Source organism: Rhodnius prolixus, unplaced genomic scaffold (genome assembly GCF_049639745.1).
Source record: "Rhodnius prolixus isolate KJV_2025 unplaced genomic scaffold, Rpr scaffold_11, whole genome shotgun sequence".
Taxonomy (NCBI): domain Eukaryota; kingdom Metazoa; phylum Arthropoda; class Insecta; order Hemiptera; family Reduviidae; genus Rhodnius; species Rhodnius prolixus.
The window spans coordinates 12,814,377-12,835,209 of NW_027411625.1; the positions used below are offsets into that span (position 1 = coordinate 12,814,377).

Consider the following 20,833-nt stretch of genomic DNA (forward strand, 5'->3'; position numbering starts at 1 on the left):
GGTTTCATTTGAATAAGTGAAATTTTTAACTTCAAATATCTCGTAAACTACTCGATAGATTTTGTTTATATTTCACTTGTACATGGAGACCACTTTTCTCTATAATTATATAAAATTTCTTGACAATCTGTCGAGTAGGAAACGAGATATTTAGAGTTAAAGTTTGGTTTCGTTTAAAACAGTGAAATCTTTAACTTCAAATATCTCGTAAATTACTCAACCACTTTTCTCTATAATTGTATAAAATTTCGTAAAAATCTGTCTAGTAGGAAACGAGATATTTAGGGTTAATTTTGGTTTCGTTTAAAACAGTGAAATCTATATCTTAAAATATCTGGAAAACATTTCAATAGATTTAGTTCATGTTTTATCTGTTTATGAAGACAACTTTTGTCTATAATTGTATAAAATTTCGTAAAAATCTGTCGAGTAGGAAACAAGATATTTAGAGTTAAAGTTTGGTTTCGTTTAAAACAATGAAATATTTAACTTCAAATATCTCGTAAACTACTCGATAGATTTTGTTTATATTTCATCTGTACATGGAGACCACTTTTCTCTATAATTGTATAAAATTTCATAAAAATCTGTCGAGTTCGAAGCAAGATATTTACAGTTAAATTTGGTTTCATTTGAATAAGTGAAATTTTTAACTTCAAATATCTCGTAAACTACTCGATAGATTTTGTTTATATTTCACTTGTACATGGAGACCACTTTTCTCTATAATTATATAAAATTTCTTGACAATCTGTCGAGTAGGAAACGAGATATTTAGAGTTGAATTTTGATTTCGTTTAAAACAGAGAAATCTTTTACTTCAAATATCTCGTAAACTACTAGATAGATTTTGTTTATATTTCACCTGTACATGGAGACCACTTTTGTCTATAATTGTATAAAATTTCATAAAAATCTGTCGAGTAGGAAACGAGATATTTATAGTTGAAGTTTGGTTTCATTTGAAACAGTGAAATCTTTAACTTCAAATATCTCGTAAACTACTCGATAGATTTTGTTTATATTTCACCTCTAGATAAAGACAACTTTTGTCTATAATTATATAAAGTTTCTTAACAATCTGTCGAATAGGAAACGAGATATTTAGAGTTAAATTTTGGTTTCGTTTCAAACAGTGAAATCTTTAACTTCAAATATCTCGTAAACTACTCGATAGATTTTATTTATATTTCACCTGTATATGGAGAAAAAAATTTGTCTATAAATATATAAAAAATCGTAAAAATCTGTTGAGTAGGAAACGAGATGTTTGGAGTTAAAGTTTGGATTCGTTTAAAACAATGAAATATTTAACTTCAAATATCTCGTAAACTACTCGATAGATTTTGTTTATATTTCATCTGTACATGGAGACCACTTTTCTCTATAATTGTATAAAATTTCGTAAAAATCCATCGAGTAGGAAACGAGATATTTAGAGTTGAATTTTGGTTTCGTTTAAAACAGTGAAATCTTTTACTTCAAATATCTCGTAAACTAGTAGATAGATTTTGTTTATATTTCACCTGTACATGGAGACCACTTTTGTCTATAATTATATAAAATTTCAGAAAAATCTGTGGAGTAGGAAACGAGATATTTATAGTTGAAATTTGGTTTCGTTTGAAACAGTGAAATCTTTTACTTCAAATATCTCGTAAACTACTAGATAGATTTTGTTTATATTTCACCTGTACATGGAGACCACTTTTGTCTATAATTATATAAAATTTCGTAAAAATCCATTAAGTAGGAAACGAGATATTTAGAGTTGAATTTTGTTTTCGTTTAAAACAGTGAAATCTATATATTCAAATATCTGGAAAACATTTCAATAGATCTAGTTTATGTTTTATCTGTTTATGAAGACAACTTTTGTCTATAATTGTATAAAATTTCATAAAAATCTGTCGGGTAGGAAAGGAGATATTTAGAGTTACAGTTTGGTTTCGTTTGAATCAGTGAAATCTTTAACTTCAAATATCTGGAAAACTACTCAAAAGATTTAGTTTATATTTCATCTGTACATGGAGACCACTTTTCTCTATAATTGTATAAAATTTCATAAAAATCTGTCGAGTTCGAAGCAAGATATTTACAGTTAAATTTGGTTTCATTTGAATAAGTGAAATTTTTAACTTCAAATATCTCGTAAACTACTCGATAGATTTTGTTTATATTTCACTTGTACATGGAGACCACTTTTCTCTATAATTATATAAAATTTCTTGACAATCTGTCGAGTAGGAAACGAGATATTTAGAGTTAAAGTTTGGTTTCGTTTAAAACAGTGAAATCTTTAACTTCAAATATCTCGTAAATTACTCAACCACTTTTCTCTATAATTGTATAAAATTTCGTAAAAATCTGTCTAGTAGGAAACGAGATATTTAGGGTTAATTTTGGTTTCGTTTAAAACAGTGAAATCTATATCTTAAAATATCTGGAAAACATTTCAATAGATTTAGTTCATGTTTTATCTGTTTATGAAGACAACTTTTGTCTATAATTGTATAAAATTTCGTAAAAATCTGTCGAGTAGGAAACAAGATATTTAGAGTTAAAGTTTGGTTTCGTTTAAAACAATGAAATATTTAACTTCAAATATCTCGTAAACTACTCGATAGATTTTGTTTATATTTCATCTGTACATGGAGACCACTTTTCTCTATAATTGTATAAAATTTCGTAAAAATCCATCGAGTAGGAAACGAGATATTTAGAGTTGAATTTTGGTTTCGTTTAAAACAGTGAAATCTTTTACTTCAAATATCTCGTAAACTAGTAGATAGATTTTGTTTATATTTCACCTGTACATGGAGACCACTTTTGTCTATAATTATATAAAATTTCAGAAAAATCTGTGGAGTAGGAAACGAGATATTTATAGTTGAAATTTGGTTTCGTTTGAAACAGTGAAATCTTTTACTTCAAATATCTCGTAAACTACTAGATAGATTTTGTTTATATTTCACCTGTACATGGAGACCACTTTTGTCTATAATTATATAAAATTTCGTAAAAATCCATTAAGTAGGAAACGAGATATTTAGAGTTGAATTTTGTTTTCGTTTAAAACAGTGAAATCTATATCTTCAAATATCTGGAAAACATTTCAATAGATCTAGTTTATGTTTTATCTGTTTATGAAGACAACTTTTGTCTATAATTGTATAAAATTTCATAAAAATCTGTCGGGTAGGAAAGGAGATATTTAGAGTTACAGTTTGGTTTCGTTTGAATCAGTGAAATCTTTAACTTCAAATATCTGGAAAACTACTCAAAAGATTTAGTTTATATTTCATCTGTACATGGAGACCACTTTTCTCTATAATTGTATAAAATTTCATAAAAATCTGTCGAGTTCGAAGCAAGATATTTACAGTTAAATTTGGTTTCATTTGAATAAGTGAAATTTTTAACTTCAAATATCTCGTAAACTACTCGATAGATTTTGTTTATATTTCACTTGTACATGGAGACCACTTTTCTCTATAATTATATAAAATTTCTTGACAATCTGTCGAGTAGGAAACGAGATATTTAGAGTTAAAGTTTGGTTTCGTTTAAAACAGTGAAATCTTTAACTTCAAATATCTCGTAAATTACTCAACCACTTTTCTCTATAATTGTATAAAATTTCGTAAAAATCTGTCTAGTAGGAAACGAGATATTTAGGGTTAATTTTGGTTTCGTTTAAAACAGTGAAATCTATATCTTAAAATATCTGGAAAACATTTCAATAGATTTAGTTCATGTTTTATCTGTTTATGAAGACAACTTTTGTCTATAATTGTATAAAATTTCGTAAAAATCTGTCGAGTAGGAAACGAGATATTTAGAGTTAAAGTTTGGTTTCGTTTAAAACAGTGAAATATTTAACTTCAAATATCTCGTAAACTACTCGATAGATTTTGTTTATATTTCATCTGTACATGGAGACAAGTTTTCTCTATAATTGTAGAAAATTTCTTAAGAATCTGTCGAGTAGCAAACGAGATATTTAGTGTTAAAGTTTGGTTTCGTTTGAAACAGTGAAATCTTTAACTGAAAATATCTCGCAAACTACTCGATAGATTTTGTTTATATTTCACCTGTACATGGAGACCACTTTTGTCTATAATTATATAAAATTACGTAAAAATCTGTCGAGTAGAAACGAGATATTTACAGTTAAAGTTTGGTTTCGTTTGAAAACAGTGAAATCTTTCACTTCAAATATCTCGTTTGCTACTAGATAGATTTTGTTTATATTTCACCTGCATATGGAGACAAGTTTTCTCTATAATTGTATAAAATTTCTTAAGAATCTGTCGAGTAGGAAACGAGATATTTAGAGTTAAAGTTTGGTTTCGTTTGAAACAGTGAAATCTTTAACTTCAAATATCTCGTAAACTACTCGATAGATTTTATTTATATTTCACCTGTATATGGAGAAAAAAATTTGTCTATAAATATATAAAAAATCGTAAAAATCTGTTGAGTAGGAAACGAGATGTTTGGAGTTAAAGTTTGGATTCGTTTAAAACAATGAAATATTTAACTTCAAATATCTCGTAAACTACTCGATAGATTTTGTTTATATTTCATCTGTACATGGAGACCACTTTTCTCTATAATTGTATAAAATTTCGTAAAAATCCATCGAGTAGGAAACGAGATATTTAGAGTTGAATTTTGGTTTCGTTTAAAACAGTGAAATCTTTAACTGAAAATATCTCGCAAACTACTCGATAGATTTTGTTTATATTTCACCTGTACATGGAGACCACTTTTGTCTATAATTATATAAAATTACGTAAAAATCTGTCGAGTAGAAACGAGATATTTACAGTTAAAGTTTGGTTTCGTTTGAAAACAGTGAAATCTTTCACTTCAAATATTTCGTTTGCTACTAGATAGATTTTGTTTATATTTCACCTGTATATGGAGACAAGTTTTCTCTATAATTGTATAAAATTTCTTAAGAATCTGTCGAGTAGGAAACGAGATATTTAGAGTTAAAGTTTGGTTTCGTTTGAAACAGTGAAATCTTTAACTTCAAATGTCTCTTAAACTACTCGATAGATTTTGTTTATATTATATCTGTATATGGAGACAAGTTTTCTCTATAATTATATAAAATTTTGTAGAAATCCATCGAGTGGAAACGAGATATTTAGAGTTAAAGTTTGGTTTCGTTTGTGAAATCTTTAACTTCAAATATCTCGTATACTACTCGATAAATTTTGTATATGTTTCACCTATATCGTATATGGAGACAACTTTTCTCTATAATTGTATAAAATTTTGTAAAAATCTATCGAGTAGGAAACGAGATATTTAGAGTTAAATTGAGGTTTAGTTGGATACAGTGAAATCTGTAACTTGAAATATCTCGTAAACCAATCGACAGATTTTTACGAAATTTTATACTATTATAGACAAAAGTTGTCTCCATATAGAAACACAATATAAACAAAATCTATAGAGTAGTTTACGAGATATTTGAAGTTAAAGATTTCACTGTTTCAAACGAAACGAAAATTTAACTCTAAATATTTCGTTTCCTACTCCACAGATTTTTACGAAATTTTATAAAATGTATATTTTCATATTTTAAGAATATCTCATTTGAAACAGTGATATCTTTAACCTCAAATATCTCGTAAACTACTCAATAGATTTAATTTATACTTTATCTGTATATGGAGGCAACTTTTGTTTATAACACAATTTTGAAAAAGGTTAAAAAAAAGTCTAACTCACTAAATGGTACTTACACAATTGGCGTTTCATCAACCCTTATACTCAACATTTAAAACTCAATAACTATTATCACTAAAACATGGCTATTTATACCAGTTATAAAGCTCACTTTTCTCTACAATTGTGTAATGAATTCATTAATATCGAAAGAAACCCAAGAGAGATATAATCGTTTGAAATTTGAAGGAATTTATAGACCACCAAATTTAATCCTGCTATCTTATAACTTACTACTTGTAGTAGAATCTATTTTATATTCTATATACGTAACATTATTGTAAGAGAAACACTTCGATTAAGAATGTAATTGAAGAAAACTATATTATTTAATAATTAACTTATATTAATTATTACCTGTTATTATTATTAAGAATATTCTTACCTTGTCTAGATCAAAAGGTGTGTTAGCTTTGACTGTTGTAGGCGGTGAAATATCTACAGAGTTTATTGACCTTGCATCGGAAAAACTTGAGTTAGCCGTACTTGAAACTCGACTCACCACTGTGGATAGACTGCTACTTGTGTCATCAGATTCAGACTCTGTTGGCACAGTATTCTCCATGGAAAATAGATCCGTATAGACTTCAGCTTGAGCGATTCCGCACGATCTAGAGTAAAAGAAAAACTTGGTTACGGCACTTAAGCTACTTTCTCACTTTTTACACTGGATTCACACTAGTCGCTCAGCTCACGTTCAAGAATTTTCCTAGCCACTCTTTCGATGACCACCTACCAAGGGAATGATTCGTACGAGTCAGTGATTAAACTGCATTTAGTGATTACCTTGCGCTAAAATAAAAACTAATTTCTAAGGCCAACTTAGAGGCCCCTGCAATAACGAGGAAGACAAAACCCAGTTTATAGGAGTACGAAAAAAAAAAATTATTGGTTCTGTACAAAAGATTGTAAGTACAAGTTGAAAGAAAATTTATCCCATATTTCACTTACTATTACTAATTCGTATAGATTAATATATAGGCTTCGTGACCGTAAATTATTAAACTAAGGATTCAAGATTGGCGAGGAATTCTTAGTATAGATTAATCACGGATGTAAATTTATTTTTAGGGGCTACTGATCACGAATATCAATTGTAATGTGTTTTCTATTAAGTACAGATTACAATAAAACAGTGTTTTTAATTTGAATCACTCAGTCAAAAATCCGAACCAAAAGCTCAAGCACTTGTAGAAGTGGAGTGTCTAAAGATAGTTGTAAGTTAAGAGCCAATGAACCTACACTCAGGCCGCCAAGAAAAAAGAATTTACCTATTTCACTTAAACAATCCACATAACATCCGCTCTAGAACTACAAAGGGCATATATCAGTAATTCTTGCCGATAGAAATTGAATTTCGAAAGTTATTATTGAATATAATTATACGGGATAAGGCTCTACCTAGTCTTAGTGAGTTCCGTTGGTTGAACTGGCTGTGATACTTGTGAATCCGATTGTCTTCTTCGAAGGCACTTCCTGGGTGGTATTGGTGGTGGAATGGAGGGGTCACTCCTACGTCGTACCGTCAGTCTGATCACAACGGCAGATTCCTTCAAAGCTCTTACACAGTCTGTGCGAGTCATCGTGTCCACTCGGACATCATCAATACTTACAATTTCATCGCCAGGGCCTGTAAATAGAAGAAGAAAGCTCGGTTAGCTACCAAACTCGTAAGCTAGAATTTGTCAAGAATGTGAACAAATACTTGGTACCCTAGAGACTAGCTTAGGGGAAAAAATACTCTAGCAAGTATAGAAATATCTGCATTGTATTGATAGCAATCAACAAAACTCACCAAGGGGTCCCCAGGAAGCGTGGGTCCTCGATGCTGGACTGTCGCCTGCACAAGACTGTATGTACAATCTGGCCACTTTATCAGCATTTCTAATGCCGCCATCAAATTTAAGACCAAATCCAAGTCGCTCTCCGGGTAATCTGTAGACCAAAACTTCTTCCTCAGAGCTCTCATTGTCTCCATCCACCGAGACTACCGTGACATAAGGTTTCTCGACGGGCTCATTATTCTCGACCTCAATTTAAAAAAATAATAAAAATAAAGTTTAAGTCTATCTACTAGTAGAACAACAAAGTTTTGAGAGAAAATGGAAACTATTCCAGTCTACATCTAAATTTAAAATATTTTTTTGTGATAACAACTAAAACTGCTTAATGAAAAAGCAAATGTTCCTCAAACTGGAGAAGTGGAGATCTAGTTAAGGAGCTCAAATGACGCTGGACTACGGCATGTGTTATATTAGCTTCGTGAAAGGTTTCGGGACGCATTTACACTCTGTGACAACTACTAACAGTTTTTCCTTCAACTAGTGAAGTTTATTCCTGTTATTGAAGATGTAGTTAATGTTTCACACTGCTTTGGGCTACAGTAAACGTTCTAGTTTCGTCCGAGAATTGATGCCGCATTTACAATCTGTGGCAATCAGAAAGAGCCTAGCCACCTTTCCTCAAACTGGAGAAGTTTGTTAGGCCATAGGGATATACTAAATGATATTCATAGTTTACAACAAAATCTAAAGGAAGAAATTATTACTTTACATCCACAAAGTTCGCAAAGAATAGGAAAATTTAATTCAGGCAAAATCAAGTTGTAATCTTCGGGAGCTTAACCAGACTTATGAAGGCCAGAAATGTGGAATTCATGAATTGGACAGGCTGGAAAGAATTTACGTGCAATAGATTAAAGCCCCTATGCATAGCTTATTGTACCAGTTCTTAAAAAGAAAGGATCAGTAAGAATTTGTGAAGATTACAAGGTAACATTAAATCCTTCTTTTAAAGTTGATCATCATCCACTTCCGGGAATTGAAGATTTATTCCAATCAACTGACCATTAATTATATTTTTGCTGAATTAGATTTGGAACATTCATGTCAACAATGTGAATTTGAGGAAAACTCCAGAGTTTTGGTCAATATGCGGACTCAGAAGGGATTTTTTCGATATACCACTTTACTTTTTGGAATTTCGCTCCTGTTAAATTTCAGAGGATCATTAATCAGCTTTGGGAGCTTCGTAGCCGCTCTATTAGATGACAATGAAAGAAATAACCATTATGCTGAAAATTTTGTATTCAGATCTAAGGATGTAGAGTTGACATTATCAACAACAACAAAATTTGAATAGGGAAAGATATCTCATGAACACTTTGACAGTAGTTTACATCAACCGGAAAATGAATCAATTAGCTCAAACTGCTCAGGAATGCAGTACAAGTTGTACTAGGTACTTTATTTTATATTTTACAAAACTTCAGTAAATATCGATATCGATGACTACCGCTAGAAGAGTGTTCATTAATGTTTGGCTGTGTCTCAAAAGGACTTAAAATCTAAAGCATGTACTTAATACAATTTGCTCATACTTACAGCAACAACTGAAACAAATTGTGCAGAACCGTTGGTAAAATTAACTGCGTTTGCTGAATACTCAGAAGGGCTTGTAACTGGCCAATCTGTTATCTGCAAAGTAGCTGTTTCTGCAGCAGAATTCCTGACACGACTGATTTCCTGCATGCCACATTAAAAAACCTGAAAAAAAAAATGGTAGAAATTTTTATTATTCAAATATTTAAATTATACACTATACTGCAATTAGGACGCCTTACTGCCTTTAAAAGATGCCTTTCAAATGGGCTTTTGTTTAAAGTGGATGCTCACTTGAAAGGTGCAAACAAAAATTAATAATGCTAGTACCCCCGAAATTGTGTCAACAAAAACAGCCAGTTGTAATTGAAAAATCATTATTTTTAATTCAGGCATTTCAGTTTGTAATATATGCCAGACACAATCTTTCTTTCCGTAATATTAGCAGATTGCTAATCCAGATTAGAGGTAAGTGAAGATCAACTGAAATGTAATACCCACTTAATTAAAGGTAAATTGACATCCAAGACAAATAAAACTAATTCTCAGTCTCACAGCGGACAACCGGAAGTGTGTTTATTAAAGTGGAGAGAGCAAGAATGGTGTCCTATACTCATGAGTGTCGATTTTGTCACTAGAAGGAGGCAAGAGGTTTTGTATCCTGCTGACTGATGACAGAAATTACACCTCTCCGAGACTCAAGGAACTTCTCGACTGTTGCTCCTGTCAAATATCGGCCTTTTTTGGTTGTATTGTAACAGGACTATCTTGACAATAAAGACTAACGATAGATTAGGAGTTGACTAGCAGGCGAAATAAATGGTGGCAGTAGAGGTTCATAATGCATGTTCATATTTATGTCAAGACAAGACAAATTAATAAATTTTGTATGAAATGTCATATAATTTTCAATAAGACAATTAGTATCACAAATAAAGTTAATAAAGTGTGTTTGAGCGTAAATTGAGCCATTTTTTCAGTTAAAACGTTTTATTTTTTAACAATCCAATGTTAGTAGAGTTTAAGTGCTAAAAAGTGTGGTGTGATAAGCGTTCGAAAGTATTTTGTTTTCCTAAAAAAAACAGCGAAGACAGCAATGGTAACGAGACATCTACAGAAACAATTCGAAAATGATAAAAGTACAGTCATATGTATTAAAGATCGGAACAGTACCGCTGTGAAGTTTGTGTTACAAGACCCGACAGAAGTATCGTAATAGCGATGGAAATGCCAAAACTTGGATTATTTTACAAATTTTTACTATTTAAATATGGCCGTTAACGAACCGAATTCAAGCTTTTGGCGGTGGTTTAATTTTCTTTTACCGATCGTTGCTTTACTCTCCCTGGGGACTTTTCAATAATGGGGTGTAACAAAAATCTTTGCTTTCTTCTTTTAGTTAAAGAAACAGGATGTATGGCATTTTTCGCGTCCTTTGTGGGTCCAAGGGAATATATAATTTGAATTGAATATCAAAGAGTATATCTTAAACTAATCCATAAGAAATGCTAACTTTGGATGTGTCCAGGTCAAAATTTTTAGCTTTTCGTTTTTTAAAATCGATTACATATAAAGCGATAAAAAGCAGGCTTTAGTGATGGCACCCCTGTCAGTCCGCCCCTTAATCTGACACTTTTTTGGACAAACAAACGCACAATCTATCTGTAACTTCTTCCCAATCACACCCATACTCCGACCTAGGTAAGGTTACTCACAAAGCTTATTTATGATGTCAGATAAGATGAATTCAAACTTACGGGAAAAAAATGAAAATGAAAATTTTCCCATTATAGCTGTTGAGGAAATGTGATTTTTAAGGAAAATTATTACAAAAGTCACGCCTCAAATAATCCAAGTGTTTTTGTGGATCTGAGTATTTTTTAAAAGTTTTATATTTTGTAAATAGAAACAACTCCTGACCTGAGAAAGGTTTTGAGGTCAAAAAGTGAATCGAGTGAGATGCAAAGAGGGGCCATTTATCGTACTTTGTTTTTATAGCCTAACCTTTCCATAATCTTAAATAATTGAATTTTAGAGCATCAATGAATTTATCATGAAACCATTTTTTAAGGAACAAACCAATATTTAAGAAATAAACATACAAGTATAGTAATCAAGTTCACAACTCAAGATTTGTATATTTTTTTTAGGGCAAATGAACTTTGGCTAGCTGTTAACATGACTTCTCCATACAAAACTGTTTTGACCCACTAAACTCCTAACTTCTCCTTTTCAAGTTTTTGTAGTTCTTTCAAATACCATTAAATCGAAAATAGTTATCTTAGAAGAATAATGAAATTTAAATATATTTTTGATGAAAAAAAAAATCTATAAATGTGAGATAAAAATATTAACTGCTCTGTAGGATGTCATAATCTAAACACAAATAAACTTAGTTTGTTTACACACTTTTCGAAAATTTAAAAATATATTATTTCACTTGTTAGCTAAAAACAAATTAAATAAATTCCTATTATAATTAACAAAATAACTGTATATTTAAGGGCAAAAACACACTGTTGAATACGCGTACGGTACACTCCAGCAACCTGACTGCCACACTGAACTACACTGACAACAAGTATGGTCTGTCTCTTATTTTAAAAACGAGTTCTACAGGAGAAAATCTCTCTACTAAACTGCGCACGGAGTTCTGCGCAATCTTCCACTACTTGCATTATGAGTGAATATGGGTGTTACGGGTATGTGCCGTTGTATAGCTCCCCATGTTAACTTATGTTTGTGGTAAAGGTGTTGGAGCCCTAAAAAGCTAGAATAAAAATTCAGGCGGCTTTTTCTTACAATTATTCTCAAGTTACTTACTCAAACGTTTTTTTCTATTGTGAATAAAACGTAATTTATTTCTAATGTTATTAGGAAAGTAAAAAAGAAAAGTAATGCCTGTTTTTACTTTGATTTTATGCTTCGTAGCACCCATGTTCAATGTATCCCTGACCGTTTTTGGACTTTCGTCCATGATCTAGGGTAGATGAATCAGTTAGGTGTTGAGATTTCGACTTCACATACATTACCAACTCGCACAACACTTAAAGTGTGATAGCTTACAACTAATTACAATAATACTGTGGAATAAATAAGATTTAACACCCATCTTTTGATGGCTCTTTGTAGTATTTTCCTGGAAAACGTTTTTCATAAAAGTTGTAGAACAGAACGTGTGCATTAAGTAAAATCATTGAGGGTGAATTTCTATTATGTTAAGTGGCAGTTGCGATGAAGGAATTCTATTCGCAACGTCAGGCCTCGTACAACTGGTCAAACGAAACTGAGTTACTCAAGGTCAAAAGAAGACTGAGCTACTCGCAATCTGAGCCAGTCTTCTTCCTTTGCCTTCCCAGACTATGATTTCCTAAGCCATTCTTTCATTTTATACGGCCGTACTATCTAATTTTCTGTTACCACTAACTTCTGCAACACATTTTATTAAACGTTAATTTTCTTTCATATTTCTTCGTTTCTTACTCTTTTCAAGCATTGCTATTCGTGCTGCCCTTCTCTAGTAATCCATCACGGTGGTTAGAAGCTTTTTCCTTAAGCCTTATTCAAAGTCCAAGTCTCAGCGGCATTTAGTAGTACCAAGCTACTATCTATTATTGTCTTTGGTACTATTTAGAATGTTACCGCTCCATAATACGAGGTTCAATTTGCCGATTGTCTTTTTGTGCTTACATTTCTTTGGAATACATCACTTTTATAGGAAGTATCCTTACTGATGTCAGAGTCCAAGTATTTGAGTTGCTCAATACTTGGGATTTTTATTCCTTCTATAGTAAGGCCTTCTCTGCTTATTGACGACATACACTCAGTTTTCGCTAAATTTATCTTTCTTCCCCTTTTTGTATATGCCTTTTTTATATTACTTTGTACATCACATCTTCCAGATCTTCTTGATCTTGGGCTATTATGCTTGTCATCTGCAAACAGCAGGGTAGATGCAGATTGTAATGCCCATCGGTGCGCAAGCTTGATTCCATTTTTTCAGAGCGTCATGAATGAATATTTTGACTAGCATTGAAGGCGTTGGACGTTTGTAGCAGACCTTTACTAGTGATAATCCTTTCTTCACTCTAAATCTATTTTGATTGTTGATTACTTTTACTATATTTAAAATCTTCATAGCCAGAATGATTGGAGTGATAAAAATGAAATGGGCCTAAACATCTCAAAAAGTAAGGTAGTATCCTATCATCGTAGTCGTACATGTACCAGCTTCGATTATTCTCTTCATGCTACAACAATAAGTAGATCTAATGAAGTGAAGGAACTTGGTGTAATGTTCAGGGCTAACCTTTCATTCAAACTCTTCATGAACTCTATAGTCACAAAGGCAAATAAAATGCTTGGCTTTATATCAAGATCTACTCGAAACTTTAAAGATATCAAAACCATGATTATGTATACATATGTATGTATTATTAAGATTATTACATGACGTACAAAGTAATGGTACGACCTATTCTTGAATACTGCTCTGCTTTATGGTCTCTTATCAGAGAACTTACGTTAACAAGCTCAAGTCACTACAAACTGGTATCGAGAGAAATCAATAAATTTTGTTAATTCAATAAAGTACTTTAGTTTAAACTAATTCATTCAATTTCTTGTATTCCTTAAAAACCTAAAAGCAATAGTTTTTCTTAATTTTGACTATATTGTATTATTAATATATTTTATTTCAATGACAATATACATACATATATTCTATAAATTATATTATAAGTTACTTATAAATTACATTATTGATTATACTTCATTGTAACTGGGTGATTGCCCGTATTGTAAATAAATAAAAGAGGGTCACCTATTCCTACTTCTTTAAGGGCTTCAAAAGGAGGGCGCGAGGTAAACTGGGGTACGCTCTTTCAAAATTCACAAAGACAATCACTTCATCTCTTGAACGTACTTCGCTTTTTTCTAGTAGCTGCCTACTGTAAGTTGATCTTCCTACTGTAAAGCCACATTTTTCTGATGTGTAAAATCCATTTTACCAGTTTCTTATTGATTTACACAGTATCTTCATAAATGGATTCAGTACACATATTCCTCTAAAGTTGCTACATTTCTTTGCGTTCCCTTTCTTAAACATAGATGATATGTATCCGACCGTCATTTCTTTCGATATCTTACCTTCTTCAAGGATTCCATACACCAATCTTGTTATCAACTTCATTTTTTTTCTCCACCGTACTTTCGGAGTACAAAATTGACTCTTCCATCTCTAGGCGCTTTCCCATTCCTGCCTTTATTCAGTTCCTAGATAAATGTATTCTTCACTATTTTAAAATTCCTTTATATCTTCCTTAAGCAAGCTCGAATAGTTGGAAAATTACCCAATTATTTAGCTTAATTCTTACTAGGTTAACTTTTTTTCTTTTCATTTCTACATATCTCTCGTAGAACTGACCTGGCTTCTGCTGATTGTTGGAATTCAAGTTTAACATTAATATTAGCGCGTGCCACTTCCCTTTCTTTTTTTCTTGTTCTTATCATCTTATGTAAACCTTATTTCGGGTCATGATAATTATTTTTATTTTTTTTTCGTACTGAGCTATTTCTAATTAAGCCAATTTTTTATTTTTTGGAGCTTGTAGCAATTCTTTTGAGAGTCTTCTTTTTTTTTTAATCCGTAAGTGCAGAAGAAATCAACAAACAAAACCTCTAAATACAAACGGACTGCTTAACGGGTTGGAAAAGATGCGGCAAGACAGACTCTTCTTTTAGTGAGATGGGAGACGGCTGATCAAGGAACTAAACGTTCTGGTAAACAAAGCTACTTCGTTCCAAGCAAGACAGAGAGCGCCCGATCTGGCGGCCAAACTTAAAGCAGTAAACCTTCAGAGATGACTGGTCAGTGTGTTTAGGAACACTGTGCGGCAAGGAGGGCCTGTACACGTGCAAATCTCAGTGTAACACGTAACGAATAACGAACTACAACTTCACTAAACAAAATGACAGTAATGCTACTATTAATATTGCTACTGAAAACAGCTCACGCGAATTGGTGGTAAGTACAGCTAGACCTTAACGTAAAACTCACATTACTACACAGTTTACACTAAAACTACTTAGTTCTTAGAGTGATTTTGGTTTTGGAATTCCCCTCGTAATTTGAACCAAGATTTACCGTAGAATTAGTGCTATAACAGATTGTTTCAAAATACTTGGGCACTTATCATACAGGGCACTCGCATATCAAGGCGCACTTTAATTTACCCGGTATGTATACAGACAGCTTCGACATTTAATAATAAAAATAAAAAAAAATTAATGCCTCAGTTTTTATCAGTATAATTTACAGTTAACACAATGATTAGTACATTAATTTAAAGAAGTTAATAAGTTAAACAAATTAGTTAATTTCAGGGAAGTTAAGAAAATTGCACAAATTACTCGTTGAAGTAAAGGTTCCACACTTGCCATTCTACAGTTCTAGTGGCCTAGTATTAATTTGGCCCTAATTCTAAAGGCAAATCTTAGTTCAGATTAGGAGAGAACTTCAGATTAGTAGTTTTGGAACTTCTAGGCATAAGAGTTCCACTATATCTCGATTTATAGTTCTAGCGCTCAAGTATTTTAATAAAAACTGACCTGGCACTAATTCTAATTTATATCTTGATTCATACTGAGTTATAAAAAAACAATGAAGTTTTCCAATTAAAAGCCGAGCTAAGCGCACTAAGTAAAATTTTTAGTTTGCAACTCTGAAAGTTATGTTTCTGTTTGTGTCCGTGTGTGTGCAACACTTGCTGCGGTTACTTTGATCTAGCCGACTCTAATAGGGTTGTGTATTTTTGTATGACATTAGTTTGTTTCTATTTGCCTTTCAGAAAATAAATTGTGTACATACAAGTTTTTGGTCTTCCAAAGAACTGACATTGCGTTTCTGGCAACCGTTTTAACATAGTACTGATTTAGTAACTCTTATCTTGACATGAGTTTTACATTTTTATATACTTACTATTTTCATTTTAGATTCACCACCGGAGTTACATGTTTTTTAAGAGCGTTTCAGTAAAAAATTTGGTTTTTATAAATTGAGCAGTTTTTTGTGAGTGTCTTTCGAAAAACAGGAAATCGCAGAGTTCCATTTCGATGTTTAATTTAGGTCTTCATGAAACAGACTTAGGTTTTGTCAGTATCGAATAGAGGACGTTCCTCTTTATTGAAATATTTTTCGCGATTTTCTCGAAAACCAACGATGTTCTTTAAACTCTCTGCCCTGTAGGTTTATCACTTTTATTTGAAAAATCAGTTATGATACTTCTTTGGATGCAGTTATGGAGCAGGTCTAACCAGGTACAGTTCCAAAAAGGGTAATCTTTTCCAAAAGGAAAGTTCATTTTGATGTAATCGCTTTTCGGTTTTATGCTTTTTAAAAAAGACTGTAACTTAAGTAACGTAACTAGGAAAATCATTGCCTAAATTTCTGTCCAAACGCAAAGGAAATTATTTTAAAAATATATTATAGCAGAATGAAAAGTTTTTTACTGGATTTAAGTAAACCAGCAATTATTGAAACTACAGTAGACAATGATTTTACACATACACTTAGTGTTTATTCACTTAGTGCGCCACTAATAGAACCAAGGTGTTTTCCTTCACATTCTAAATCGTAATCACAGATCAAACTTATTGTTAATATAACAGCTTCAATAACGTTGAAAATAATTAGTATCCGATAATCATTACACTAGCTAACTAGTTAACTAGGCATACTGAGTAGTCAGCAAGTGTGATGCGAATCGGGAACATAAGAGAAGTCGAAACCTTTACACCAAACTTATAAAACTACCTCTCATGTTGGATTAAAGTCCGAAATTGGTAGGGAAACAATAGCCATGATTGCTACAGCAGTTAAAATCAATTATACTATCCAGCACTGCGAACCTAACCAAAATTATAATAAAAATCTGTTAGGAAACTCTAACTGCAACAGCGACTTACTCTTACGGTTTGAAACTTGGAATTTGCCCTTAAAAAAAGGTAACCGAAAATTATTATAAGGTTTATGTGACGTCACAGCCCTCATGGAATGCCAGTAAAGTTATTATTTCCAAAGGAAACGTTTCAAACCAAAGAGGTACGCATCAACCACGTTACATCCAAGTTCATAAGATATTCTTTGGCCATTACCTAGACAATCGTAGAAAACTTTAAAGACGTTGTTCTTAAAGAAGCACCTCCGATGGATTAATATTCTTTCAACTCGGGATTTTTGCACCGATGTTAAGAACCTGACAGTGTGCCAAAAAGGCAATGCGGTTTAGAGTTTTTATCTTCATTGTTACTTCGAAACCCGGCTGAAATAATGTATATTTCAAATAAAAATAATTGGCCATCATGTGTATGATGTGTACATCGAGTAATTAATTGCTAAAATAATTTCTAATGACTAAATATCTATTAAGTGAAATGGCACTTCAGATTTTCTTCAATTGTTTTATTTTATTTAAATATTCCAGCTTAGTAATCCACCGCGCTGAGCCAATCCGTTCATATACTTAATATGGAATTGCCCAAAACTGCGTTGATTGCATTTTCTTCATGCAAACATGATCTCCCTGGCGATTGCCACAGTAAAGCAGTAATTCCTGTCGAAACCTGTGAAATTACTGCTGAATACCCTACAGGAGGGTGATTTTTTTTTTTATCCCAAAATGCAAAAAAATGTTTTTGCCGTACTCTGGAGAGTTTTTTTTAAGCAAGCCCATGATAAAATTCTTAAAGTTGAATAAGACAAATGCCCAAAATGAAAATTTTCTTCGATTTACGTACCTCAGGTACATTGGAACATTGACTAAATTGCTAAAAATTGTACAGTAAAATTGAGCGAATATTGTCTTTTTTCTAGTGTTACGAACATAGTTAAAAATTTAGCAGATATAATCACTTGTTCTTTTCAGAACATTGTATAATAAAAGTGGCTACTTCTCAGTATCTGGGTGTTTTGCAAAAGACAAAAAAAAACTAATTATTCAACATTCCTTCGACAAATATGGTAATTAGAATAGCGTAATTTTGTAATCATCATATAAAGTTTCCACTGTGTAAACTACAAAGTATCTACAAACAAAGAATTTTGTTTTTCAAAAGAGAATGGTTGGATCGAGGGTACATGTGTAAGGATGGCTATATGGCAGAAGAGAACGTGATCTGGATTTGGATCTTCAAATGATACAAAGGATATTTTGCTAAAAATTGGACATCGGGATGTGAGAGAGCGCGATAACAAGGTCTGCCACATCTCTGTCTGCCAGCTAACACAACTTGATTAACAGTCTGTAACCGACACGAGTATTTCTAATAATTATTGTGGACTTGATTTGTAGTTAGAAGATATAAATATATACACTTCGTAGGTTAAATTCTAAATCAAAGTAAAAAAAATGCAATACTAATTTGATAATTTACACGGGAGCCAAACGATTTGACGCAAGGCCCGCAACGCTAAAATACTTTGAAGTTGGTTCGATTCCCGGTCTAGGCTTTCAATTTTATTTAATGGTTAATAAAATACATTTATAGTAAAGTATGTTTGCTAGTCAGTAGCCTCTGCCCACAACACCTAATTTCATAGTTAGACGTAAAAAAAATTAGGTAAAAAGTTGAGTATAAGGGTTGAGTAAACGACAAAAAGGTAGACAATTCAGCTAGTACCCAACATTTCAATCATACTTCAGCTTGTAAATTTTATAACAATAATATCATTTAAGTAGTTTGTTTTACTGCAATGAATTTTCATTAATATTGTTAAGAATTTATTAGATGTCACAGACCCTTGTGCTGGCCATTTTCAAATACAAAATATTTTTTCAGTAATGTGTAATAAGATTGATTCCATTTAACTAAGATTGATTTGTAATAAGCGGTATTAACTTATTCATGCACTGGTTTTAAAAAAAATGCTGATGAAAACAATTATTATTATTATGAGTTATTAAAACAAGAAAAAGAAATAACTAAAAAATGCATATATCAACATACATTATCGATTTTTATTATTAGACATCTGATTTGGCTAATACAATACTTTCCTTTGTCAACAGTAATAGCTTCACTTCACTTCACTCAGGCGTCTCCCGAAGGTTGCCTGCACGGATCTTATCCCTCCAAACCATCCTGTCCTGGCAATCACTGTCCCGCAGTCCCCAGTCTCCTGGATGCTCTGCGGCCAGTCCCGCCTCGGTCGGCCTCTGGTTCTGTTAAAGGGTGGTTGCCACCTTAAACATCCGTCGTCTCCCATTCTCTGTATGTGACCATACCAAGTTAAACCTCTTTGCTATGTCCGGACCATTACGTCGTTGTCCACTTCCATCAGTCTTCTTTTCGTTTCTCATTAAGAAATTGGGTGAGCCATGGTACAAGTTTAACCCCACCATACTTAAATAACTCCAGTGCCAGGCCATCAGGGCCAGCTGCAGTACCGCTTTTCTGTTGCCTCAGGACCACTCTTACCTCTTCCTCCTCAATTTTTTCAGCTTCGCTGACAAATGGCTCCGATTCCGCAGCATCCATTTTGAAACTAACTCTGGTTTCTTCCAGGAACTTTTCATAATATTTTTTCCATTCCGGCACAGTGATTCCTTCTACCATTTTATTCCTGTTGTGGTTATTTCTCAGATTCATAAGGAATTTCCACGCAGACCTGCTGCAACCCAAAAAGCTATTAATCTCTCTACAACGCCTGTTCCATTCTTTCTCCTTAGTCTTAACTACCTCACTTTTAACATGTCTGTCCACTGCTCTGTATTTCCTCCAATCATTATCATCTTTAGAGTTCATCCATGTGTTAAAGGCCCTTTTTTTCCGGGAACAGTAATAGAAAATAGAAAAATGAAAATTACATATCTTCCATTTTATTACGTACCAAAAAGGGCGTGGTGTGACATACGTAGGGGAAGGCGTGGTTTAATATACAGTTCTCGCCTCTGATTGGCTCTTCAACCAATCTACTTTTCACACTTCCATTCTTCACTGTGATAGGTTAATTATTTATTACTAATTATTTCTATGAGAAATAAAAGTTCAATTTTTTCTTCATATGTATTTAAAAATGTATCAAATCATGCAATAAAAAATTTTCTCAATAAAAACATAAAAAATAAAAGATTTTTCTCGCCTAATGACTTGTTTTCTATACTAATAATGTAAAAGTAAACAGAAATTGGGAATAATGGTTATTTTCTTGTGTAACTAGGTAAAAGAAAATTGTGGGTCATACTATTGTTCCCCGCCATTTTGTATGTTTATTTGCATAGGGCTGCTATTTAATGACTTTTTTTTAAAAAGATTTAATGATTAACTGTTTGATACCTAATCAGTGTAAGTAAATGGTGTGCCACTCTTTACTGTACAAATGTTTTGTTTATGAAAATGGCCAACAAAAGGGTCTGTGACATCTAATAAATTCTAAAGAATATTAATGACAATTTAATGCAGTAAAATTACTTAAATGATATTATTGTTATAAAATTGTGATAAAACACAAGCGTTTACAAACATTTTTAAATGGCTGAAATTCCGAGCTGAAGTATGTAGGTATGTACGTGCTGATTTGTATACTTATTTTGTCGTTTTATCAACCAGTATCTTTTTAAACTGTAAGTTTTTTTGTGGAGATTTAATATAGCATTCATTAAACTCAGATAATAACGAATTTTTACTTTTTGTGGAGAGCATTCAATAAT

At 32.2% G+C, this 20,833-nt stretch overlaps 2 protein-coding genes across 10 annotated transcripts in view; one reads left to right on the plus strand and one right to left on the minus strand.

Annotated features, from left to right (window-relative positions):
• LOC141459150 (uncharacterized) overlaps nucleotides 1-11,761 on the minus strand; it is a 66,686-nt gene extending 54,925 nt beyond the window's left edge. For 4 of the 8 annotated variants that reach the window (XM_074137836.1, XM_074137837.1, XM_074137835.1 and 1 more), the window contains exons 1-5: nucleotides 11,481-11,698; nucleotides 9,129-9,290; nucleotides 7,541-7,775; nucleotides 7,147-7,375; nucleotides 6,131-6,356 (exon numbers count right to left, since the gene is read on the minus strand). In XM_074137836.1, coding sequence (XP_073993937.1) covers nucleotides 6,131-6,356; nucleotides 7,147-7,375; nucleotides 7,541-7,775; nucleotides 9,129-9,275 — 837 coding nt within the window. In that variant the 5' untranslated portion in view covers nucleotides 9,276-9,290; nucleotides 11,481-11,698. Of the gene's footprint in view, nucleotides 1-6,130; nucleotides 6,357-7,146; nucleotides 7,376-7,540; nucleotides 7,776-9,128; nucleotides 9,291-9,367; nucleotides 9,470-11,227 lie in introns of those variants that run through there. The other 4 variants (XM_074137832.1, XM_074137833.1, XM_074137831.1 and 1 more) reach the window with 4 other exon arrangements.
• Nucleotides 11,762-14,988: 3,227 nt separating this feature from the next.
• The window catches only part of LOC141459156 (protein Wnt-1-like), a 38,178-nt gene continuing 32,333 nt past the window's right edge, over nucleotides 14,989-20,833 (plus strand). Inside the window, exon 1 of one of the 2 annotated variants that reach the window (XM_074137849.1) lies at nucleotides 14,989-15,150. In XM_074137849.1, coding sequence (XP_073993950.1) covers nucleotides 15,095-15,150 — 56 coding nt within the window. In that variant the 5' untranslated portion in view covers nucleotides 14,989-15,094. The remainder of the gene's footprint in view (nucleotides 15,151-20,833) is intronic. The other variant, XM_074137851.1, reaches the window with a different exon arrangement.